Below are 26,531 nucleotides of genomic sequence, written 5' to 3' on the forward strand. Positions count from 1 at the left end.
CGTTGGACTTTCTTCTGGTGTATTATTTGGATCAACAGAGTTGCCTGGTAGTACATTTGTGTAGCCCAATCGGGGGATTTTGTATTCCTTCGTACATAGAATGGTTCATCACTGCACTGTTTATAACACTCAAAGGAAGTCTTGGAACAAGAATGCAGTGACTTAAGAAGATTTTCAACATTTGGGGCTGACAAAATGAACATTTGTTGATGACTCATTCTTGGAAGTGCCAGAAAATTTTCCAAAAAATATTTCAAATACACCCATTTTTCCTGGTGCATGATGACATTTTTTTCACTTCACCTGGAATTATTGGGGATGGGGAGAAGGCTGAAGGTATTCGAGCCCCCTCAAAATTATTGAGCAGGCTGAGCCCCCCTAGCCCCCTGGTTTCTTAGCATATATGGGAGAGGCTATGCAAAAAGTATGTAGTATAGTATTAATACATCTATATAATAATACGCTATTCTCTGTCTCTCTGTCTGTCTGTCTGTCTGTGACTGCTAATGTGAGGCCGTCGTAGGTCGTACGGGGCCCAAACTCGGTGGGTGGGTGCTGTTCTGTCCTGGCAAGAAGAAGTTTATGTTTGTTAAGTCATCTGACCCCTGGGTCCCCTCCCAGGGGTCATTTGAGGTCAAATTACTAAAACTGTTGTGTGAGGCTGTAGTACGTCAGACGGGGCCCAAACTCGTGGGTGGGTGTAGTTCTGTCCTGGCAAGAATAAGTTTAGGTTCGTTAAGTCATCTGACCCCGGGGCCCCCTCCTAGGGGTCAACTGAGGTCAAATTACTAAAACTGTCGTATGGGCATGAAACTTGGTAGGTACAGTCAACATTTAGAGCCAAAATTTTGGAAGGTCATTTAGGGGTCACCAAGGTCACCCAGGGGTCATCTGAGGTCAAATTACTAAAAACTGTCATACGGGCATGAAACTTGGTGGGTACAGACAACATTTAGAGCCAAAATTATGAAAGGTCATTTTGGGGTCATCCAAGGTCACCCACAGGTCATTTGAGGTCAAATTAGTAAAAACTGTTGTATGGGCATGAAACTTGATGGGTACAGACAACATTGAGAGCCAATTTTTTGGAAGGTCATTTTGGGGTCATCCGAGGTCACCCACGGGTCATCTGAGGTCAAATTAGTAAAAACTGCCGTATGGGCATGAAACTTGGTGGGGACAGTCACCATCAGCCAGGTAATCGCACCCAGCCGAGAACCGCCAAAAATGGGTAACCGCCTAGTCTATATTATAATACGCTATTCTCTGTCTGTGCTCTGTTTGTCTGTCTGTGACTGCTAATGTGAGGCCGCCGTAGGTCATACGGGGCTCAAACTTGGTGGGTGGGTGCAGCTTGGTATGAGACCGAACGAGTTTATATTTTTTAAGGTCAAAGGTCAAGGACGGGTCAAGTTCAATTGAAGTCTAATTTCAAATACTTTAAATGGCAAATCTTGCCATGCCATTGTGTTGACCTTGGACTATCAAACAAAAGTTTCCACGGTGACCTTTTCATCAGACCAACAGTTAAGAGGTCAAAGGTCAAGAAAGGTAAAAATTTCAAACTGCCCCTATGAAGCTCAAACTTGGTGGGTAGATGGAACTTGGAATAACAAATAAAAGTTTCCACGGTGACCTTTTTGTCAGACCTACGGTTAAGAGGTCATAGGTCAAGAAAGGTAACAATTTCAAATTGCTCCTATGGAGCTCAAACTTGGTGGGTGGGTGGACCTTGGACTAACAAACAAAAGTTTCCACGGTGACCTTTTCGTCATACCTACGGTTAAGAGGTCATAGGTCAAGAAAGGTAATAATTTCAAATTGCTCCCATTGAGCTCAAACTTGGTGGGTGGGTGGACCTTGGACTAACAAACAAAAGTATCCACGGTGACCTTAACAGCATACCCACGGTTAAGCGCCATAGGTCAAGAAAGGTAACAATTTCAAATTGCTCCTATGGAGCTCAAACTTGGTGGGTGGGTGGACCTTGGACTAACAAACAAAAGTTTCCACGGTGACCTTTTCAATCATACCCTACGGTTAAGAGGTCATAGGTCAAGAAAGGTAATAATTTCAAATTGCTCCCATTGAGCTCAAACTTTGTGGGTGGGTGGACCTTGGACTAACAAACAAAAGTTTCCACGGTGATCTTTTCTTCAGACCTACGGTTAAGAGGTCAAAGGTCAAAAAGGTAAAAATTTCAAATTGCCTATGGATCTCATACTTGGTGGGTAGGTGGAAATTGGACTAACAAACAAGTTCCATTGTGACCTTTTTGTCAGACCTACGGTTGAGAGGTCATAGGTCAAAAAGCAAAGATTGAGAAGCCAATAACTATGACAGCCGAGAACCGCGAAATACGGGTAACCGCCTAGTGTATAATAATAGCAGTTCAGTCTCGATCACAGGGTCCCGACTTCGTCAGTTTTTGCAAGTTTCCACACAAAATTGGGTCATGCAGTAAGGTTAATCAAAACTCATCCATCACTTGGTGACAAAATAATTATAGGCCTGTAATATAGGCCTACTATTACTAATGTAATCATTTTTGTTTCTGGAATGTGATCATGAATTTATACAATAAAGTTTGATATATTTGCCACATACAGTTGAAATTATTGATAACAAGCACATTGCAAAGAGACATTTATGGTGCGGCACGTTAGACTGCATTATGATACCAATTGGCAGTAGGCCATTTTATTTTATTTTATTTTACTGAATTTCTTGTGAGTGTTTTTTGCCAATCACACAAAAGCAGGATGCCATACAATTTAAATCCTCGCAAACAAATTTTGAATGTGCATTCTTTCTTTTTTATTATGATTTTTTATAGTGCTTAAAAAGTATAATTGAAATATAGAAGTGCATTGAATGATAGAAACACTTTATTCTTGATTTCTCAATAAAAAATCCAGGAGGATAGTTTTCTATTCATGACGGATTTGAGTTAATTCTCTGTGGTAGGTGTTGACAATAGCATGGAGGCCTTTGTTCTGGCTAGACCAGTATTGGGTTACCAACACCTTAAGTGTCAGCATTGAATGACTAGGGTTGCCCGATGTGTGTGCCAGCCCCTCATCATGCCAACCCCCAATTGTTGTCGTTTTTCGTGGAGAGGTTCCTATGTTGTATGTTTTGCCATGAGTGTTTCTTGTTGGTGCTTGGTTGGAAATTTGTTTTTGAATTTATTTGGGACACAGTTTTCTCAACTTTGCAATTGACCACTTAATTTGATTTGTGTGAAAGTTACGTAGATCGTAAACAATGGGGTGATGACTTAACGTTAACGCAACTTTATTAAAAGATGTTATCATAACTTTTTCTTTCTTAAAATAACCCAATTTAGGCTGTTATTGTTCTTTAATAATTGCTTGTGTTTTATTTTGATTCACCACATCTACTGGGGAGCATTGTGTTGGGAAAGCGGTCCAATTGAGGATGGTTTGTGTCATTGTGGCAACTCATAGCTTGCCTGCCATGCAATTGCGGTTTTGCCCCTGGGCTTGTGCTTGCTTGGTTGTATGAATAAGAATAGAGTCAGGATCCCATGAAGGCCAGGTGTAGTGCAATGGTGTGCACTAGGCCCAAACATTGCCTTAATTCCTATACAATTGCCACGGATTTAGACATTTTCTCTAATCCAATTCAAAGTTCAAAAGTGTATAGAGTTCTATTGGCCCGATATATACCGTTACACACAGCTCGCTTGTTGCTTTACCCCGTGCCAGCCAACCCATCAAAAGGAGAACAAATAGCGTGGATTTTAATGATACAAGCGCAATTTTATTGGTTGTCTTTGTGAAATAAAAGGACAAATCAGAGTGGGATAAGGATGACAAATAGGTGGGATTAGTTGCCAATTGAAATGCTAGAATCTTTTCAGGCAAATCAAAATGCAAACAACAGGAAATTTGTACATTTTAAGCTTTGACTGAGCAGATATGTGTAAAATATTTTCATGCCCCAAATCCTATTATTGAATTGATTTGTTGCCAACAATTTTGTTCAAAATGGCCGACCAATTTTGTCATGTTCAAAATTGCAATTTCTGTTTAGCCTCTGGTGCTTAAAGTAAAATTGATTATGAATCAATGAATGGGGGTATTATTATTTGTGTAATAGAAATTGCAATTTAATTTTCATAGTAACGTATGAAATGTACCGGCTTTATTTTTGATACAACAAGAGCCTGATTACTATGCATGGATTTGTCTACCTTCGCTCTGTTGAATATAAACACTGTCATGTTTTCACTAGGGTGCTCTCTCTCGCTCATTCTCTCTCCTTCCTGTCCTAATGCTGCTCTGAATCGTTGAATTTAATCGCCTCATGTCTAAATACTCTTGGTTTCCTTGTTTTTCTCATTGTTTATGAATGCAGGAGCAACAACCAAATCAGCGAGATACCTGCCGGTGTGTTTGACGACCTGCCGCATCTGCGTATGTTGGATCTGAGTAACAACAAGATACGAGTTATACCCGTGGGCTCTTTTCCCTGGCCTAACAATCTACATCACTTGTAAGTAGAATACATTGAAATCTGCCCTGGCTGTTGTAATAACAGACAAAGCTAGAAAAATGTGTGCACGTTCAATTATTTCATGTTGTTTTATGTAAATAAATTCCTCGCTAGAATACATTACGTTGAAATGGATTTCTGTCAAATCAATACAAGTCTGTGTTAATATGTCAAAAACGTGTGCGGAAACATGAATTTCCATATTTTCCGTGTAGAGTAAAAACATGGTGCTAATAAAATTTTTTGTTGTTGTTCAATTCTTTATATTTCAACTCCTTAAGCACTATATGAACCCCATAATGACACGCCTGTTGAATAGTAACAAGTGGCTAAAATCCAATTTAAATTAGTGCTGAAATAAAAGGTCTTTTCCTTGCCACCTTTTTCTGTTGTCATTGAGGTGATGTAACCAAAGCAGGTTGTCTTCAGAATACAGCAGCAAAATTGATAGTGAGAGCTTGCAGGGACAGTAATAAGCTAAAAGGCTTCTTGTTTTTCCCCTGTCGCTGCTCATGAAGGCTCTCATCAGACAAGTTTATTTCAATCGCCATGCCATGTTTCATTTGAAAGCCTTGTTTTTCTCTCGCATTTAGCCACTTGCTGAAAAGACAGCACAGCAAGTGGAAAGAAGGTTTTGTGTGCACTCTGTGAAAAGCTTATAGTTGCTTAATTACTATTATCAGAAGTTTTTGTATAACATTTTGCTTTGATATGATTTTGTTTCTTTTAGGGTGCTAAACCACAATCGTATATCCCAAATCCGCCCTGGTAGCCTCAACAACCTGACGGTTCTGGATACACTGAAGTTGAGCAAAAATCGCATCTCTAGTATACCAGCTGAGCTGTTCTCTGCAAAAACATCGCAAGTCAGGAAGCTAACAACATTGTAAGAAGGCTGTTTTTGTTTGTACTTTCCTGTAAAAAACAAAGAGTATTAAACACTTTTCCAGTAGGAAAGGGTTTGTCAGGTTGGGAACTTGGTGTAAATTTGACAGAGCAAGTGCGCTAACTAACAAGTCAAGTTTCTACGTAATAGAGACGGTTCAATATTTACACCAGGGGAGGAGTGGGGAGTTTTTCTAAGCCATGAATCAGTTAGGGGTGGAGGAGAATGAGAGCAAAAGATATGTAGCTAATGATGTATTCAATATGGTTAGGGTTTGACTATTATGACTTCTTGAAAAATTAAAAAAAAACTAAAATATTGTTTTGTTTCTTTGAACAGAGATCTGAGTCGAATCGAATCTGAGCCATTCCTAGTCTGATCTTCAAGAGGCTTCACGATCTGGATGTGTTGGATCTCAGTCGTAATCTCATTAAGCAGCTGGATGATGGCGCTTTCTGGGGATTGGAGAACCTGGCGCAACTGCAACTTGAATACAACGAAATAGGCAGCGTGAGCAAAGGTTGGCTCTCACGGCCTCAGTAGGCTGCGTAGCCTGCAACTCAATCATAATAAAGTGAATTCTTCCGATCCTGAAGGGTGGAAATTCTGCACTGGTTTAGAAACACTGGACTTAGCGTACAACGAGTTATCAATGTTAGAAGTGGAATCTTTCTCATTCTTGGAGCATCTGACGGAGCTGGCACTGAATCACAACAGTATTGCAAGCATTGCAGATAGTGCTTTTCAAGGGCTATCATCCCTTCAAACACTGTAAGTTAGGACTGCATGTGGATATTAAAACTGGGTTTACTTTTTGATGTTTAAAAACCCTTTGCTTCCTTATTAGTTGTTATATTCAAGATTTTACGGACCCTAATTTAGGAACACAAGATAATTGCTGTACAAGTCAACGTACAGGTCAATGTAATTGTCAGCTAATCAAATTTAAAAAAGGAGATTATTTGAAGTCCTCATGACCTTTGACATGATAAGTCATACAAATTAGCAGCATAATATGATTGACTGCAGTTCAGAGTCGCTAAGTCCAATAATTTAATGAGCTATTGCACAATCAATGTGTTTATTTCAGGTTTCTGATATTTTCACAAGTTTGAAATCTGCTTACCTCATTGTGTTTTCATCCAGAGCATTGTCAAACTTGGGCTGCCAATCTGAGATGAGAATTGACTTTTGATTGTGAAGTTGCAAACTTAGGTTTCCTGGGGGACTTTGATTTAAAATACAAAAATGTTTCGCATTACGAATGCACATTGTCCAAATAAAGCCTTTTTTTGGGAAGCTTGAAAACTTTACATGTACAGCCTCTCTAAAAAACAATGGTATATGTATATATTCCAATGAATATACCGGGTCAAACTAATCCAACCAGGAAATTTTTTGTCTTTGCCTACAAAATGTTTATTTTGACCCTTCTGACTAAGAAAGCGGGCTATGCTCCGGGACCACTTATATTACAGTATTATACAATACTTTGCCAATTTTAACATTTACTACTATGTGTGCATTATGTATTGCAGTGATTTGAGCCACAACGACATCTCTTGGACCATCGAAGACATGACAGGTGCTTTTGAGGGTCTGCAATCTCTTACACAACTCAGTCTGGCTCACAATCAGATCAAATCCATTGCCAAGAAAGCATTTACTGGACTGGAAACTGTGCAATTACTGTAAGTATACTACTAACACACACAGGGATTGTTCTAGGCTTAGCCAGTGGTCTAAATACTAAATAGTTACACAAAATGTTTGATCAGTTACTCATGGATCATGTAAAGTGCAGTGCCTTTTGCATTACATTAGTAGAAAATGCATTGACACATAGAATGTTTGAAAACAGGGAGGCTAATTGCTATCTTGGCACTAATCCATCAGTGTTAGTTAGCTAAATGTGCAACTGCTGCTACTGCCTAAAATGTCTCGTAACTACATTGGATTTGTTAACCCAGCAGAAAAAGCAAACACAGCAAAAGATGCAAGCATATGAATGTTGCCAGCCATCTGGATAATTTATTTTTATTACATGACATGCTTGTGTTGATATATTATTTTATTGATTTTTGACTCAGGCACCAATTGTATTTATAATTTTTTTATATATAATATTAAGAATATCCTGGTTTGAATAAGAACAAAATTAAAAGCTGAAAAGTACCAAAGTTGGAAGTTATCTAAACAGCAGAAATTGTGGTTTATAATTAAAAAGCAATTCTGAAAGTTAGGATTTGTTAGCCTTCCGAGATAGTGATAGTATCTTTGTTCACAGCAGAAATAATAAACATAATTTCTGCTGTGAACAAAGATACTATCACAATTATTGTGACTAATATTTGATTGAAATAATTAACCATTTTTGTGTATTGTTATACTTTATCAAATACAGAGATTTGAGGCAGAATTTCATCACATCTATCCAGAATAATGCATTCACCAACATGGAAGGACTCACTGAATTGTAAGTATACTTTTTACTCTCCTTTCCTGAATTTACTATGACATTCCTGTAGTTACTCTGATTTTATACAATTACATATCTAGGCTTGAAAATTTATGCATCAGTTACAGCAAATAACACTCAGAGAAGTTGGCTGATCTTAATTACAGGTTTGTTAATTTATACCAGTTAATAATTTCCAAAAATATCTTGATTATTATTTCTAACAAGCTAAGATGCAATAAATAGTTGGTTATTCAAATCTTATAATCAAATTTCACAGAACTATATATTTAAGTTTGAAAAGTAGAACAATCTCACTTGATTTGCCCATAATAGACACGCTATAAAATCATGTAGTATACAACATCACAGTTCTACAATGTGACCACACCCTATTTCGTTCCATACATCATAACCATTGTATGTATTTTATCACACACAGGTTGATCAATTCATCTAGTATGTTGTGTGACTGTCAACTTGAATGGTTGCCTCAGTGGATCATGCAAGCAGGTTATAGGTCAACAGTCCAAGCTGAATGCGCCCATCCAGAGGCACTCAGAGGGCAAGACATATTTGATGTGCAAAGCAACGAGTTTACCTGTGGTAAGTTGATATTGTCGTATAGAGGTGTGACTGAGTATCACACTCAAAAGGATTCAAAATCTACTAAGATTTTAGAGTAACAACCCAACACAATATGTGACCATCCACCACAAAGTGGTACATGTAGTAAAGTCGGCTCTAGACCATTTTCTGTTTATTGCAGATTTTGTAACAATGTACTTTCAGCTTTAGAATGACACCTCAACCAGCTTCATCTGACATCTGGAAGTGAAGTTATGGTTCATCAAAGGTCAAATTTCTTATATATTTTACATAGAAATCCATATATTGTTTTGGATTGTATCTCAAAATGGTAAATGGCGACTTTGCGACCAGTTTGTGGTGGATGGGCACATATAAGGATGCAAGTACATGTATAGAGAACATTTCTGTGTGCAAACAAACCTGAATAGTTACAAATGCACAGCTCATATGCCAAATACAGATATTAGTCCAATAACATAGGCATGGTATCTGATGTATCAATTTGGCACAGCAGAGTTTATGACATGTGTGACCATAAGTTTGTGACATGTGTGACCATAAGTTTGACATGTGACCAGAGGTTTGTGACACATGCAGTGTTCGAATTAAGGAAAAATAAATGGTTGTCCCACGGACAACCAGGTTACAATTTCTGGTTGTCCGTCTAAGTTTTTAGTTGTTCGTATGTACAAAGGTCCATTTTGGCTACAGATTTATGGTTGTCCGGCGGACAACCGAATCAGTATTTTTGGTTGTCCAGCCACTTTTTTAGTCGTCCCGGGCAACCGGACAACCAAAATTTTGAACGCTGGACACATGTGACCATAAGTTTGTGACCATAAGTTTGTGACAAGTGTGAGCATAAGTTTGTGACAAGTGTGACCATACTTTTGACATGTGTGACCATAGGTTTGTGACATGTGTGACCATACATTTGACATGTGTGACCATAAGTTTGACATGTGTGACCATAAGTTTGACTTGTGTGACCATAAGTTTGTGACATGTGTGACCATACATTTGACATGTGTGACCATAAGTTTGTGACATTTTTGACCATAAGTTTGACTTGTGTGAACTATAAGTTTGTGACCAGCAACATAGATTTTGTTGATGTACCTGTGGTAAAAATGTAATTAATGGATTATTGGAAATTATAGTACAGTAACAGGTGATTTACAAATCATGTCCTGTTTTGTAATCAATTATTAATGTGGTTATTAATTTTCTTGTGTCTATACAGATGACCATCCTCAGCCATTCATCATAAGGCAACCTGAGACTGTTGTAGCATTACGAGGGGATAATGTCTCTCTGATATGTACTGCAGCATCTAGCAGTGATACACCTGTGCAATTTGCTTGGAAAAAAGACAACAAGGTATGTACAGTGCTTACATTGTACTCATATAATAGTCATCACTAGGTGTATATTCAAAAGATATCATTAACAATATAGTTCAACATTTGGGTCAATAGATATCGGGATATTCCATCTTTCCACTGCTGCAGATCAGTGAAGCAGCAACATTTTGAATATATGGATGTTTGCTCTGTTTCAGAAATCTAGTTTAAAAATGTGGGTCGCTGGATATCTAGCAATTTCATCTTTCCACTAGGAAGCAGATGCTTGGATGCTTGCTCTGTAAAAAAGAAATGATAATGATGATTATAATTATTTTGGTTAAGGCCTTGTAAAATAATATTTTGCAATGACTGTGAAACTTGTATTGTTTTATACAAACTAATATTGCATTTTTGTTTCTTGCCAAAATCTTTTTCCCATAGGTTATGCCTGAAATGAAGATGCTCAATTTTGAGAATCGGGGTGATGGGAACAATCGCGAATTCACAACGGTTTTGCGGCTGACCAATATCCAAGATGAAGACCAGGGTCGCTATCAGTGCGTCATCTCAAATCACTTTGGTTCTATCTATTCCAAGAAAGCTAGAGTTACTGTTCATGGTAAGTTGATGTCTTACTTAGATATGTATGTTGGGTGTTCAGGAGAGAATGTTTGTTTATGTGTATTGTCTGTGTAGTGGTATAAACCGAAGAGATTTCAATTTAATATGAGTTGCCTTCAGTAGTAGCTCAGTCTCTGCCCACTGGACTTCTCACCCTTTCCCAACAGCTACTAATGAGAATTATATTCCTATGACCTGTGACAGTAAATGGCAGGTATACAAAATAGTTTTGCATCCAGAGAATTGGTTTTCCATCCAGAGAATTAGTTTTCCATCCAGAGAATTAGTTAATGAATAAGAAAATATGTGTTCTTGTTAACTTAAGGCGATATAATACCCCGATTTTCATCAGTACCCCTCTTCTTTTTTTTCTTGCAAATTTATTAAGTACATATATATGTTTATCACCTCATGTCCTGAACTTATAAAATATATCTACATATAAAGTGACTTTCAACCATTTTAGTAAGTCATTTTAGACCTATATATTTTTTGTTTACTGTAACCTAGTAACTCAGATCTGTGTTTCATAACAAACCATAATTTATTCTTTTCAAAATGTTCAAGTAGGGTACATGAATAGAATACATTAAATCCTTTGTTATACTCTCTATAGAAAATCTATAGTGGTGCATGCAAAATACCTACCATGATATAACACTGAATAAATTAAATAAACACTTATACAATGGATGCATAGTAATTAGTTGTTAGGAGAAGAAAAGGCTATTAGGTCACCGTATGTCAGGTTATAGGTCAATTGGTTCAGGTCAAATTTAAGCATCAATTTTGAATACACATGTGAGAGTCTGTGATATCATATGAGGCATAATTTTGATATTCTGTCTTTAACTGGATATATATCGAGAAGTGCATGGTGGATATACTAATATACCTTGGGATGTAAATGGTGAGTACAATTTAGAATGCCTAGTTGAGACGGATTTCACAAATAAATATAAAATAGTTACCAAAATCACAAACGTTAAGCTTACGGAAAACTACCCAATATGGTTGTATAGGTGACAAGAAATACAATTTTTTTCATCATTGCTGTAGTATGGTTGTTGTAACCTGTTACCTATGGCTTAATTAAGTTTCAGTGCAATAATGTCGCAAGTTAAAAAATACAAAATATAGCTCAACATTGAAAATAGAAGCATTTTAACCAGTTCCTTTTTTGATAGTTGTGGAGCACCAAGTTCATGAAGTCATAAAAGAAATCAGGAACCACTTATTCCCATTTTACATATCAACTTTATTTCCCTAATGTTTTAGCAACACATATCCAAAATTTTAACGAAATCCGTTGATAGTAAGCTTTCCAAAATGAAGTGAATTTAAATCATCAGTGATGTACCTCCTTTTGGCTTCTATCTGTAAAAGCATGTAAGCTACATTGATACCGATACCACCAATAAAACGAGAAGATTTGCCCCTTCATTTTGCATACCACTTTGTCCAATTTTTTTGTAATTTCTTCACAAAATGCAAAAAAATGCAAAAAAAAAATCAATGGGTGTAGTACCCCCTTAAACTAGCATGTAATTAAAATTCTATTACTTATTTTTCCCCTACAGTTTTCCCATCTTTTGTGATGACTCCAAGTGATGTTGAAGTAAAAGTTGGCGAAGATGCAATGTTGGAGTGTGCTGCACAAGGTTCACCGATACCTGAAATAGCCTGGCAAAAAGATGGCGGAGAAAACTTTCCCGCAGCTCTTGAGAGACGATTTGATGTGATGGAATCGGAAGTGTTTTACATTGTGAACGTTAAACTTGAGGACATGGGCATATACAGTTGTACCGCCGCTAACGATGCAGGCACGATTATTGCCAATGCAACAGTAACGGTCCTGGACTTGCCTCGCTTTGTCAAACCTCTGGCAAATGTGCGAGCAGGAGTTGGTGAAACAGCTGTCATAGAGTGCAAAGTTGATGGAAGTCCAACTCCTAAAATTAGATGGTTGAAAGGCGAGAAAGAAGTTATACCGTCAGACGATATCCTTATTGTAGAAGGAGGGTCAGTTTTAATTATTAGTAGTACCAAAAGAGAGGACAGTGGTACGTACACATGTGAAGTGTCAAACGCTCTTGGTGTAGCTAAAGAATCGGCTAAACTCATCATTGATGGTAGCTTGCCGAACAAAATGACCACAGGGATCATCATCATTGCTGTTGTATGCTGCGTCATTGGCACATCACTCATCTGGTTGGTAGTTATTTTCCACACAAGAAAACGACCTAGTAGGGTACGGTACAGAACGGCATCAGCAGGTATGTATTATGTGATTGAGATTGTTTTGTAAGCTTTAACCTTTGGATAAAGATCTTTTTTACAATTAGACATTCAGGCATGTTGTCTCCTTTGTACAAAATTTAGGTGTGTGCATAACCACCAGGTTGACAAAAGAACACTTCATGTCTATTGAGTGATCTCAACCTAACTAACGGAATTGGCAAAGGGATGTTGTAGCAGTCAAATTAATGCTTTTTGATTGAGTCATAGGAAGATGCTAGAAACTGACGAACCGCTTAAAATTGAGAAAGCACATTTGTAGGAAAGGAACGTAGGTTGCAATTTATAGATGTGACAATTTCATGATTAACAGAGCTCTATGCTAATTGTAGGTACACTACACAATGACCAGCTGTTATATAGAAAACGAGAACTGTATGACTAAATTGTGTTAACCAGATATCCATATATCATCCAACTGCAGGGTTACCACCAGATGACCCGGTGCTTCCTCCAGAGATTCCCAGCTCAGCTTTTAATGGCTCTTCAGAAGGTACTATCCATCAAGAGACCAGCAGTGGTGTATCCAGTGCTGCTACCGATAAGTACCAGGGTGACAACGCCAGCGATTGTGATTCACTTGACTCACCGACTCAACAAGTGATATTTACTTTCCCAGGGCGTGGGCCCAGAACGGCAGCCATCTTTCCTAGTGAAACCGATATGGAGCATCTTCAGGGTGAAGATACCTGTCCAGCCGATATAGACAATGATGGCCCAGGTAGGTTGATTACACTCTAGTTTACAAAGGGACACGGTACATTCATGCTACACTACAAGCAGGTGTAAGGTGATGTGTGCATGAATTGATAATGAAGGATCATGATGACAGCAGCTTACAGTGAGATATAGACAATTTAAAAAGAAAGCAAATCAACTCAATAATGTTATTTTCCCTAACATGTTTTGTATCTTTGGCATGATTCTGGTTTATCCCACACACATTGTGTCTTAGAGTTATAGTAAGGGTAGTGGGCAGGGTATTCCAGAAGAATTCTGTATCATCACCTTCATTCAAAAAAGGCTGCCTAAATCAGTGGTTCCCAACCAGTTGGTAAAACATGGGGTCGGGAGACTCCATGGAATGAAACGGGACATGTGATATAATTGTGACATGGGGTCATGAGTAAGATTGCATTCAAAAATATTTTGAATAGCTTTTGTCGAAACTTTTGCAAGCTACTAAGTCTTATGTAATTAATGTATGTGCAAATTAATTTTTCTTTCCTCAGATGACATCTTGAATTCATCTGATCACCTTTACCCAGACTTGGAGCTGGAAGCAGCAGGGGATGACCTCTTGGACATGGAGCTCCCTGTTGAGTGTCCTGGACATGAGTCCTCAGACAATGCTATTGTAAAACATCCGTATCCAAGGGAAACACGCTCCTATGATGCCCTTAATGGGATGCAGAGAGCACCATGTAGTCAAGATGGTAGCCATCAAACATCTTCATTACCCTGTCAGTGCCATAGTCACTCTTTAGGTAGAATACATATGCCACCAGGCTGTGCCAAACTCCCCAAAGGTAAGATTGCAGTTCCATTTTTTCTTTCAACAAAATATACTCCAAAATTCCAACACACACCCCTCTCCTACCTGTACACGTTGTCAAAACAAAAAAAAGCATGTATTTGTAGTGGAAGGAAGAAACTGTCTGAATAAATTTAATACTACATTAACTTTGTTACAGATAATAAGATACACAATGAAAATTACTTTAAGCCGTGCAAGGATAAATCACTAACTATAATTAAGAATAATATTATCTTTCACATTAATTTTGAAATGCTTGATCACATGATATGTGATGAAATATGACCATTTGCTGCAGTTTCAGATACAGCATTCCAGACTGACATCCTTGCATCTGACCCACAGTGTAAATTTGACTACAATAGCCCATTTATAGGTTTTTTTAATATTTGAAAACTATTGCACAAGTTGACATCAATTGTATGTCTACAGTAAGTGCTGACGACTGTTTAATTGTACTACAATCATATGTTGTGTTCTAAACCAGATGGAGAAAAAACTGTCAAGTAGTTGTGAAACTTTCAGTGTGGAACATGAAGATATTACATGAATATTAAACATAACACATGAAATTTCCATTTTTTTCCCATTACAGATAATCATACCTCATCAACATATCCAAGGCAAAGTCCTTCAATGAGGAGATGTAGAACCCCCGAACCCCAGCATTTCAATCCCCACCTACCCCACCACCAACAGAATGGTAAACCTGGCCATCATCTTCATAGTAACCATAGTGTCCATAGCATTCAAAGCAACCACAGTTTGCCAGCTAGCAATCATCACCATCGCAGCAATCACAATCATCACCACCCGGTGAATATCTACGAGAACCCCACCGTACAAACAAAATTGCCATCGTCGCGCAAGTGTCGCAAAGACAAGCATCGCATTCCGCCAACAACGACATCTCCGCTTCCCTCCACACAGTTCACCGAACTTTGCCACGAGAGGGCGCCATCACTGCAACCGAATAGGACACCTAGAATACCTCCTAGTACCGTATAGTATAGACTCAGTTGAATAGAGTTATCAATCTATAAGAAATATATATTATTATTATTATTGTTATTGTTGTTATTTGAGCTGTACATTTTGCAGAAATTTTAATTTTATTTGTAGGATATTATTTGTTAAGATAATATAATTTTCAGAGACAACGAGTTGTAAGAATATTTAATTACACAAAGTTGGAAAATACACAAATAATATAATACTAACGAAACCTGACACTGTAGATTGTCACTTGCCTGGCTGTTAACTTTGCAACGCTAGTGAAAACTGGTGGAAACCATTTCTATTGATCATTCTAGCATTGATTTAAAGGTTAGCTGCATTTATGACAATCAAGTTTGGGCAAATATCAAAGTTGAATACAGGAAAGTTGTAAGTGTTCTTATTATTATACATTTACAACTTTCTTGCATTCAATTGACAATACATCATATTGTGTTTGGTTTTGTAACATCACCTAACCAAACAATCACCATAAACCACCAAATTTTGAAGAATCCACAGCGGATGTGATTCTTAACTGTTTTTGTCTTCTTTATACAAAATTATGTGAATTTATTTTTTGCCAAAGACAAGTATTTGTATGTATACAGACAATGAATAATGCTGAGAGTTTAATAATGAATGTTCTTGTTGTAATGTCTAGTGCCAATATTATGCGGGTAGTAACCGGCATCAAAGTAATTTATGCTTTATATAATGCAGTCACAATTAGAAGCTAAATAAATACAAGCTATTTTCATATTTAAGTCACACAGTAAGACAGATATGTAAATATCTGGCCTAGTGAAGCAAAATTGGAAGATTTGCTGCAGTACAATGAAGACCTGTATAACAAACTCTTCCTTTTTTGATGAATATATAAGTTAGTAAAGCTTCTGGCTAGCAAGCTGAAGGTCCTTGATTTGCCCATTTGTTGGTTTGTTTCAGATTGATAGAAAAAATGGGCAGATGAAGCTTGATATATTTTAAATATTGATTTGTTTTCTTCACTAGGTCATGAAATGCACACACACACATGTACACGAACAGAAACAATGTATAATAAAAATATAAATGCATTACCAGTTCCCTATCGCAGATACTCACTCGAAACTTGTACAACGAATTGATAAAACAATTGCAACGATAATGCATCGCAGCTCTTTATGCATGAATTTTATCATGCTATATGTAATCAATGTGGTGTTACTAGTCTTATGTAAGCATCCAGTCAACATAAATTATTGTACACATTTCTAGAACAAAGCTTGCAATCGGCTATTCCTGTTGAAATCCATACACCCCCTGTGGAAAACATGACCTTAAACTTCCACACAGGGAGTGTGAATTTCAAATGGAGTCACCCATTCAGGTAGCAAATGGGGTTACCTGAATGGGTGACTCCATTTGAAATTCACACTCCCTGTGTGGAAGATTAAGGTCATGTCTTCCATAGGGTGTAAGGATTTCAACTGGAATAGCCCAACACTTCACCTGATTATAAGGGAAGGAAACTAGCAAAATGAAGTAACTTCCAATACTGTTTGGTGCAAATTGTATTAGGCCACTATTATGACACAATTTTTTTAAAAACAAATTGGTGCAACTTTTTGATACAGTTCTTTAAAATCAGCATTAATAGGTAGTTACAAAATTGAACCCACTATTGTAGGTAATGGTAATACTACAACTGGCCGTATATTCTAGCTGTATTTAATGCTACTGTACTTTTTACAGAAAGTATTTTGGTGCCAGATAACCATTTAATTTTGAGATATTTCTAGAAATTTGCAAATTTAGAAGTTTCCAGTTTCATTGATTTAGTAGTTGCAATGTTCTTAATACCCACCCATGCTTTCAAAAATGTTGGTGTTTTTTTGTCAAATGGATAGTATTCCCATGCACTTGTTGCAAAGTTCAGATGTCTTTGTCAAATGAAGGAGGGAGGAACTTTGACTTCTCAAGTGTGTGTAATATTGTTCCTTTAAATGAAAAGTTCAAAATTCTATCTTTGCCGTCATTTGATACTTGACCTTTGATCTTTGACACAAGTGTGTGGAAACAATGTTGCATCATGTTTTATGATTGTAATTTTTTTGATAAATGAATGCAAATCTTCATGTGCCATATTATAATAATTATTATGACTAAATGTTGTCTACGTATGTGTCAAATGCACAAGGTGCTGTTTTTTGGATTAGACGTGAAACATTTGTTACCAGAGACCATATTTTTTGTCATTTGCTGTAAGAAATGACGGAAAAAAAGAACAAAAAAATGTTGTTTCCACATTTTTTGCTGTGTTCAAGATGTAAGGCCGCCGATTACTTTGAAGTCATTATTTGTATATATCGAAGCATGGAATTTGATTGTTGTTACTGGATCATCATGTTTACTGATAATTAATCATGTGAATTTTACAAGGTTCTGTCCATTTTTTTCTGTAGTCCATGTTTGTGATATTTTTGCATGCTGTTTTTGTATTTTGGAAAATTTTGACATGGTGCAATTAAGTTAAGGTTATGAAAGGAATGGGCATTATGAGGATCAGTGTAGTACATATTCATGTGATTTGGATGTGCTTTAGAATATGATAGGGGAGGGTGAAAAGGGGTTTTAATTTTGAACCGGGTTCTGATTAGTCGTATGAGACATGAAGATATGAGAAAGTAAGCTATTGTTATCTACCTAATGCCTTAAAGTGTAATTGCAAATCAGCATCTTTGAGTCGTATGGAACAAACCAGAAGTTTGATAACGTCCTATAAATGAAAGTCCTTTTGTGGGAGGGGGGTCTAGTTACACTTGTAAAAAAAATTAAAATTATTGTTCAAACTTGATCATTATTAAAGGTTTAATATATATATTTCAAATTTAAGTATTTTCTGAAGTTCAAGGAGGAAAATCTCTTGCTGCTGGTTTACAATGCCACAACACTTTCCATAGCCAAAACTTGTGTCAGTTCTACATTTTGTTGACTGACTGGTCTGTGAAATATAACAGGTTGATTGACGTTGTTGCAAGAATTTTTGAAAATTGTTCCGTATTTAAATTTACTTCAGCACATTTGGAATCAATACACATATATTTTAATGGGCTTGCACTACAAATGCATAGTCTTGGTATCTGGATTGTGATTCTCAGTAAAAACTCTTCAATTTTTCTAAACATCACCAGGGAATATTGTATTGCAACTAGAATGCAAGAATTTTGTAATTGTGGTCCAGTGGTTAAGGTCTTTGACTCTGGTGACAATCAAAATACGAAGACACTTACATCGTTCTTGCTTCTGCTGCTGCAGTTTTAACTGTTCACTCCAGCATGTTTACTTGAGTAGCATTATGACATTAAATTGAGGCTGTTTGGTCCACATTTTGTGCTGAACAGTTTCAGTGTTAAAATGTCATTGCTAGGCCTAGTGTGTTATGTACCAAATGTGCTGTTCATTCTAAGCACATGACCTATTAAGCAAAAATAAAGACACATGTTGACAAAACAGGTTTTAAAATATTTTGATTTTGATTAATGTCATTCATCACCTATATTCTGGTCTAAAATATTCAATAAGAATAGTAGTAATGCTAATACCAATAATACACATCAGTAGTCTAAATCATTTTTTGCTTAATCAGGTCATGTATATCAGATGGACATATCGTCAAACTAGTGCAAGAAAGTCATGTGCAATAGATGTCTTTTGTCATTAAAATAAGTAGCACTGTTGAAGTGTTACGTCTAAGGATAGTGGGACAACACTGGGTTGTCGCTTGCTCAGATTGCTCAGTGCCCTGTTAATGAGCGACTTATGCGGAGCTTTGTTTGTGCCGACCAACGTTTTGACGCATAATCGGCCAATCGGATTACCGCGTCTGTTACAATTATCAGACGATTGAATCAGCCTATCGGAACCCACTTCCGTGTTCAAAATGTAAACAAGTGCCGTTCTTCTTTGGCAGAAACTAGTCAACTCAAGATGCTTCCAGGAGTAACTTGAATCACCTCATGAAAGTAACGTTTGTCAAATTTTTGGATTCACCTGTAAATGTCACTTATTTCAAAATGTTACATGAGACAGCCATTGCACTACAACTTTCTTGCACTTACAAAGCGATAATTATATTCTTGTTTGTTCTATACTCTAATGTACCGTTAGAAATGTGCCAAATATGCCCAATTAAGGAAAAGTAATCTATGTATTTGTAATTGTCAAGTCTTTGTGTGTTTTGTTCTTGACACATACACACAAAGAAAATAACTGAAAAACTGAAATATCTGTCTCATTTTTGTTGTACTTTTTGCTATTACCTAATGCATTTGTTTGGTAAGAAAAAGTTCCCAAGTCTGTTTTGGTCTTTAAGAAATATTTTTTTTGTCATTTTGCTGATATGCACGAGGCTGCTTGGGTCTTCACATTGTGTGTGAAGATAACTGTTGTGATAAGTCATTAATTTCATTACAAGGAACCCAGTAACTTGGGAGATATGTCATCGAACGATCGAAAAAATTTGTTCAAAATGACTTGTGCTTTGAAAGGTGCATAAAATGTTATTATTTATATTATGGATAAAGCTTCCCACACCAGGAAGCTTGAGATCTTTTTGTTTTGTTGACCGACAGCATTGGGCGACGTAGTGAGCCAAAATTGGACCAAGTATTTTGGTGTCTTTGTTTGGTTCACTTCTTATGTGATAATTGTGAGTAACAGACCCTAATCCATTGTTGACAATCGCTGTCTCTTCATCATTAACTATTGCACTGTTTGACTATACCATCAGTATATTATGGTCATGCTTTCTGCAGCATTGGTCTTTAACTGACATCAACACAATTGTTTTCTCTTGCTGATACTACAAACATCAATATGCTATCTATATTGGTATTTTAGATATAGATGTGTTGAATTCTCAATAGAAATGCATCATAAACTCTCAATCTTGTACATAATCCCTCCAATGATATGTCTGCAAAATGCCCGTCTTCAATGTATTCAAACTTGCACTGAGAATGAGCAATGTACAGTAAACAAGGTGTTGGCACCCAAATGATGTAGTTGCCAAGTTGGCAACTACATCATTGGGCTATTCCATTGAAAATCCACACACCCCCTGTAGAAGATGTTGCTACTATCTTAATTCAAGTTGCCCCTTATGTTCAGTCCAGCTGGAAATATTTTATAATTTGATGTTCAATTCCTGTTGAAATTGGTAAACGTTTTAAAATCCGGTTAAAATTTGCCCAATTTGGCCTAAAACTTTATTATTTTGTTTAGAATTCCAAAATCTTTCTCACTTTTTTTTACTTCTAGGGATGAAATAGAATAATTTAAACTGTTGAATTTGGTTTGAATTACAAAATCTTCTACAAGGGGTGTGTAGATTTTAAATGCACAAACTAGCTAACAAGATGTTGCCTCTCCACACTGCTGCCGGTGCCAATACACTGTTATCATCACCCATGAACAGAATGTTACTGAATGTCAGTTTCACCAATGTTACCTATAACCATGTATCAGTGCAGTAGTTTTTGATATTTGACCACCATACTTTGGGCTGTTACTCACACCATATATTATGAATGCCATTATTATTATTATTATTATTGTTATTATTATTATTATTTCTTCCCACCTATTTCAATTGAAATATTTTTGTGTGATCACAGTTAATGGTTTGTAGGTCAAAGCATGTGTGCTGTGAGGTGTCTTGATTTCCTTATAAATTATTGAGGTGTAACCATCCCTGGTGTATAAAGTTCATGACCATTATATTGGGGAGGGATTCATTAAGAGGGTGCACTAACTTGCACCATGTGGGTATAAGGAGGGGGAAAAATCACATTTAGAAATGGGTAGCCTATAATATGATATTTATGCTTAGGAGTTTAAATCAAAATCATGCCAAAATTGTTCAAAATGGTGGATTTTCAGAGAATTTCACATCAGGATTTCTGGTTGGGTGGAAATGATCACATCCAAGAAGCAGTCCGCTCTTGGATATTGTTCAATCAACAGTATATATTTAATTGTTTGACGATACTATAGATGATACTTATTGTCTAACTTAACATATATCTACTCAAGCAATAATTAATTGCCAGTCATTCTCAATTAATAAAAAAAAAGTGAACAAAATTATGAGTACCAAAGGAAAAAGCAATGCAGCACATCATCTTTGTCACCTACAAACCAATTTCTGTGGATCACAATTTGCAATTATTATGCATTAACCATTTTGCATTTGTTATGCATGTGTTATTTTCACTCTGTTACTACTGTTATTAGTCACCTGTTGTAGTATTGCATTACAACAGACAATATTTGTGTAGTTGTATGTTAAATTATGTTGATTTATGTAACATTTGATAATTGCCATATCTTAAATGTGGATTATTTTGCCAGTGTAGAAAGGGTGTGATGGTGGAATGTTATGAAGGCATGCAGATTTAAAGGCCTTAAAACTGTTTTGAGGGGAATGGGGGTGGGGAGAGAGAGGGGGGGGGGGGTAGTTTTAGCATACCACTTGGTCAAATATTTTTGAATTTGATCCTTACATTTCAGCAAAAAAGCAAATAAGTTGGTATTTATTAACTAGCCAATACTTTTATTATTTTAATTCGTGAAAAATACTGCATGTGAATGGCAAAATATCTCACAATTACATACAAAATGGAATGTTAGATAAATCATTTTGTAGTTATGTGTTATAATTCTATATAGTTCACACACATTGTGCATTTCACCAATATCCAAGGTGATGTCCTGAAGGTTATGATTTAATTCAACCTAACTTAACAGTAAAAAATTATTGATAAAGTAAAAAGCATTATCATAATATGGGCTAGTCCATTTAAAATCCAATACAACCCCTATAGAAGATATAACCGTAATCACACAGGGGGTGTAGATTTCAAATGGAGTTACACATTCAGGTAACCCCATTTGATATTCACACTCCCTGTGTGGATGATTATGGTCATGTCTTCCATAGGGGGTGAGTGATTTTCAACTGTAATAGCCCAATAGTAATTGCTGGATAAGCAGTCCCATAACCATATGCACTTATTATGTGTGTGTGAACCAAGGAGGTGTAGCACTTTAATAGCTTTACAGCTCCTTGACCTCATCATAGTTAGAAATTGGAGTAAACAGGGTCTTATTTGTTTGTATTGTTACAGTGTGTATTTGTCAGTAGGAAACCAGTGTATTTGTATTATAGTTATTATGTAGTATAAGCAACTGAGATTTTGCATGGGGCAATATTTTTTTAACGACCATTGGTTGTAACAATTTTTTTTGCATTTTTACAACCACTTTTTGTTGATTCATCTCAGAGTTTGAATGATAGGTTTATTTTATCCCACCTTTCCTCCCTGTAACAACCAATGGAAGAATCCAATACTTCATCTGTTACATTTGCAGACTTAACAAAATTGTCACCTTGAATTATTTTCTAGGGAATGCAATTGATGATTTTTTAGTAGTTTTTTTCCATTGGTTGTTGCAAGTATGATGTCTCCATTTGTGGGGTCTGTCATTTTCATACGAGGGGGTATCAAAAAGTTTTAGAAATCGCCCAGAAGTGAAAGAGCTATATCAATGAAATTTTGTCAGTGCAGTCACTGGTCCTTATGTACACTCTGGTGCAAAAATGGTCTCATAAGTATGTTTACTTTTTTTACAGGCGACGACGCTAAATGCTAATAATCTGCTGCCGCAGTTACTGCGCATAAACTGCAAGATTAAGAAAATTGAGGCAAGCAGCGTTATTAAGATCCTGCATTTGAAGGGTTGCAGTGCCTAGAAAATCGATGATGAAATGAAAGTTATCTTCGGTGGTGATTGTGATATTGTCACTGTTGCTTTTTGGAAAATGAATTTTTATTTCATCACAGATTTTTTGGGCACTGTAAGCTTTAAAATGGAACTTAATCATGCTACATGCCTCAATTTTCTCCATTTTGCTGGTTATGCGGTTACATAGGCAGGTACTGACATCTAGCGCCTGTAAAAAAAGTAAACATTCTTATGAGACCATTTTTGCATCATAGTGTACATAAGGACCAGTGATTGCACTGACAAAATTTCATTGGTATAGCTCTTTCACTTCTGGGGTTTTCTAAAACTTTTTGATACCCCCTCGTATATATATGTATAGCCAGTTGATGGTTAATTTTTTGTGCCAATGTTGGACAGCATCTACTTATGGAACATAGACCGACAGTAGTAACAGAGTGAAAATGTTTATTCATATTTGTTTGTATTTTGTAATAAATGTTTGCCAATTTGTACAGATTGTAAAATGAAAAGAAAGATGGCTATTAAATGCATATTATGTATATCTGACAAACTACAAAGCTAAATATTTTGTGACTTGTTGTTTTCTTTTTGTGAATCTTAATATGAATTTCAAGAATCTTCTAACAGGGTTCTTATGGTCCTTAAAAATCCTTGAATTTGAAATTATCTTTTCAAGGCCTTGAAAGTCCTGGAAATTTGCACAAGGTCCTTGAAAGTCCTTGAAAATTGGAATTTTACACAATTTTGGGAGTGGAGAGGAGCTGCGACTTTTGTTAATACGCAGCTTTTTGTGTTGTGGTAAGTCCATGAAAATCATGCTTTTGGACCTTGAAAGTCCTTGAAAAGTCCTTGAATTTTAAAGTGCTTCAAGGTGCGGGAACCCACTTCCAATAACATGTGTCCCATAAAGTCAGTACTGGTGATACAATGTTTTTTGAATCAATTCCTACCATTTGCCTATCAATTCTCACCATGTGCATATCTACTATAACCATGTTTATAATGGAAGCAGATATACAGTACTATGATGTATAATCCTGAACACAGCAATATCCAGTGTGAGTTTCTCCTTTTGAGTGCGGTGGGACAGGGCAATCCGGATGGCAATACAGAGTGCCTCAAAGCAGGGTAATAAATAGTTACAGTGTGCGTATGACCAAGTTTGTTGGGCTACTTTAAATCCAGTGGGGGTATTTCCATGTTAAAGTATATGGGCATGTGCCACTCAAATGGGCTGTTTTTCAAAGAAAATAATTCGTGTCACGTCCGCCCCCTTGTCACTTTCTGGGATCAGTCCATATATTTTGCATTTGTCAATTTTCGATGTTTTTAATATTAGTAAAATGTTAATGATGATAAACAAGTTTATTAGTCAGCATGAACCACTTGGAAGGGTTTTTGTGGAAATCTCATGGGTCTAACCCCTCATAATCCTGGCAGATTCTGAAAACTTCTAGCAATGTTAATTTTACATGAAAACTTCTGTATTTTATTAATTTAGCAAAAAAAACCCTAAAAACAAAACATACAACATGTACAAAAATCACCTCCCGCCTTCATTGTTCCAAAAAGTTCGGGACGTGAAACGAATTTTTATTTTTCATGTGGCCTAATGGTGGTAGGTTTGTCACCAAATACTTTTACACATGTGTCCATGTTAAATAAAATGCCCTCAAAGAGCAAAATTTTGTGAAATTTTTCAGTAAACCCCCTTTAAGAAAACGGGGTAGGGGTTTGGAGCTATGTAATGACGGGGTAGGGGTTTGGAGCTATGTAATGGCACAGAGCATGGTTTCTGGTTTTCAGTTGACATGGGCATGAACCAAGGACACCATGCAAACTTTTCATTTGATTGTTACCTTCGGCATCATCTGACTAGTACCATTTAAATCCGGGAAGGGGTCAGTAGCGTAGCCAGCTGGGGGGAGGGGGGCAGAGTGCCCCCTGACAAAAAATGAAAGAAAAAGTGCCCCTCTAAAAAAAAAAATGAAAGAGAAAATCAGGAGGGCAAAGGAAAAGAAAAGGGCAAGGAGCCCTTTTCTAGCAAAAATTCAGGGCCAAAATAGTGTAAAATACAAAATATTTCCGCGCTACGCGCGCACATTGTAACAATAAAGCCCTTTTTTGCCGGATAATGGGCGAAAATAGTGTAAAATACCATATTTTTACGCGCTACCCGCGCACATCATCCCAATAAGGCCCTTTTCGGGAAGCTCGAAGACATACAGTCTCTATGTATTGTATGATGCAACTGCAGTTTTTTTCGTCTGTGCCCCCAACGTTTTATTTTTCCCCCACCCATGACCAAGAAAGCTGGCTACGCCCCTGGGGGGGTACTTAGATTATCTCTTTCTCTCTCTCCTCTGTCTCATGCACACATCCACACTCGCATATCCCTCACAGATACAAACAGCACAAAAGCAAATCAACGTAACTAGAAGATACCTAAAAGTAACGATAAAATTAGATTTATTCAAACGTGCATTATTAATTGAACTTGAACTTGCAAGTTCAAGGTGAAATTGTATCTGTTATCAAGTTCTGATATTTGTATTTACATAATTCTATAAAAACAAAAATTGTTACACAAAACAGCACTTAGGGCAGATTGGACAATTGTCTCACCCCACACTTGTACACTTTGGAATTATTATCTTCAAGTTCAAGGTGACGTTTTTATCAAGAGATTAGACCCAGTTTTATAATCAAAGATTATAATCAACCGATTACTAAAGATGGGTTGTAAAATTCAATACAATGGGCCCCAACAAACAAAACATTGAAAATGTATAAGTATCGGGTTATATGAAATGTTTTAATTACATTCTATAAAAATATTTATGAAAACTTGCTGTGTTGACAAAGTAGTTTGCAACCAAATATAAAAATGTCTGCCAACAAAATACTAGTATACGTTTAAAGACATTTTTGTGTTTGCTGGGCGTTTAAATTTTGAGGTATTGGATAAAAATGCTTTTGGTATTCTAGACTACTCTCTAAATCCAAAAGAGTGGATTTCCACTCTTTCAAGGAGTTGAATGAAGGACAACCCATTCTTGAGTGGAAAACACACTAAAATGAAAGAAAGTACATTTTCACTCTTTTGAATGTATACAGACCATTTTTCTAAATACTTTTAGAGTGAAATTTTTCCATTTAAAAGGGGTTGTCCTCCATTTCACTCTCTCACTCCCTTTTTCCACTCTTTCCACTTGGTGTACATTTGGAATTTAAACACTAGATTGCTTCTGGCGTGGATTGCATTGTACGTTATTCGCATTTTCTATTTTATCACGTAATTTGTTGCATGTTGCTGCACTTTTATCAATGTATCTGGAGGTATCGTTCAGAGTGTCTAATATCATATTAAACTGGTTTTACTTGCATTCACCGATAATTTGCTTGATTTAAACCAGTTCATGCGTTGCTTACTTTCAAAAGTTCGTTGTTAACCAAGTCATCTTTTGTTTCAATTTCCGGGTG

General features: G+C 36.6%; 1 protein-coding gene across 1 annotated transcript in view; it reads left to right on the forward strand.

Moving 5' to 3' along the window:
• The window catches only part of LOC140148501 (leucine-rich repeats and immunoglobulin-like domains protein 1), an 81,152-nt gene extending 64,548 nt beyond the window's left edge, over positions 1 to 16,604 (forward strand). The window contains 14 exon segments of the mRNA XM_072170482.1: positions 4,384 to 4,521; positions 5,252 to 5,407; positions 5,747 to 5,759; positions 5,762 to 5,935; positions 5,937 to 6,178; positions 6,946 to 7,098; positions 7,812 to 7,883; positions 8,308 to 8,471; positions 9,700 to 9,836; positions 10,244 to 10,421; positions 12,004 to 12,699; positions 13,146 to 13,442; positions 13,954 to 14,250; positions 14,854 to 16,604. Coding sequence (XP_072026583.1) covers positions 4,384 to 4,521; positions 5,252 to 5,407; positions 5,747 to 5,759; positions 5,762 to 5,935; positions 5,937 to 6,178; positions 6,946 to 7,098; positions 7,812 to 7,883; positions 8,308 to 8,471; positions 9,700 to 9,836; positions 10,244 to 10,421; positions 12,004 to 12,699; positions 13,146 to 13,442; positions 13,954 to 14,250; positions 14,854 to 15,266 — 3,130 coding nt within the window. The 3' untranslated portion in view covers positions 15,267 to 16,604.
• Positions 16,605 to 26,531: the final 9,927 nt, after the last annotated feature.

Source organism: Amphiura filiformis, chromosome 3 (genome assembly GCF_039555335.1).
Source record: "Amphiura filiformis chromosome 3, Afil_fr2py, whole genome shotgun sequence".
Taxonomy (NCBI): Eukaryota; Metazoa; Echinodermata; class Ophiuroidea; order Amphilepidida; family Amphiuridae; genus Amphiura; species Amphiura filiformis.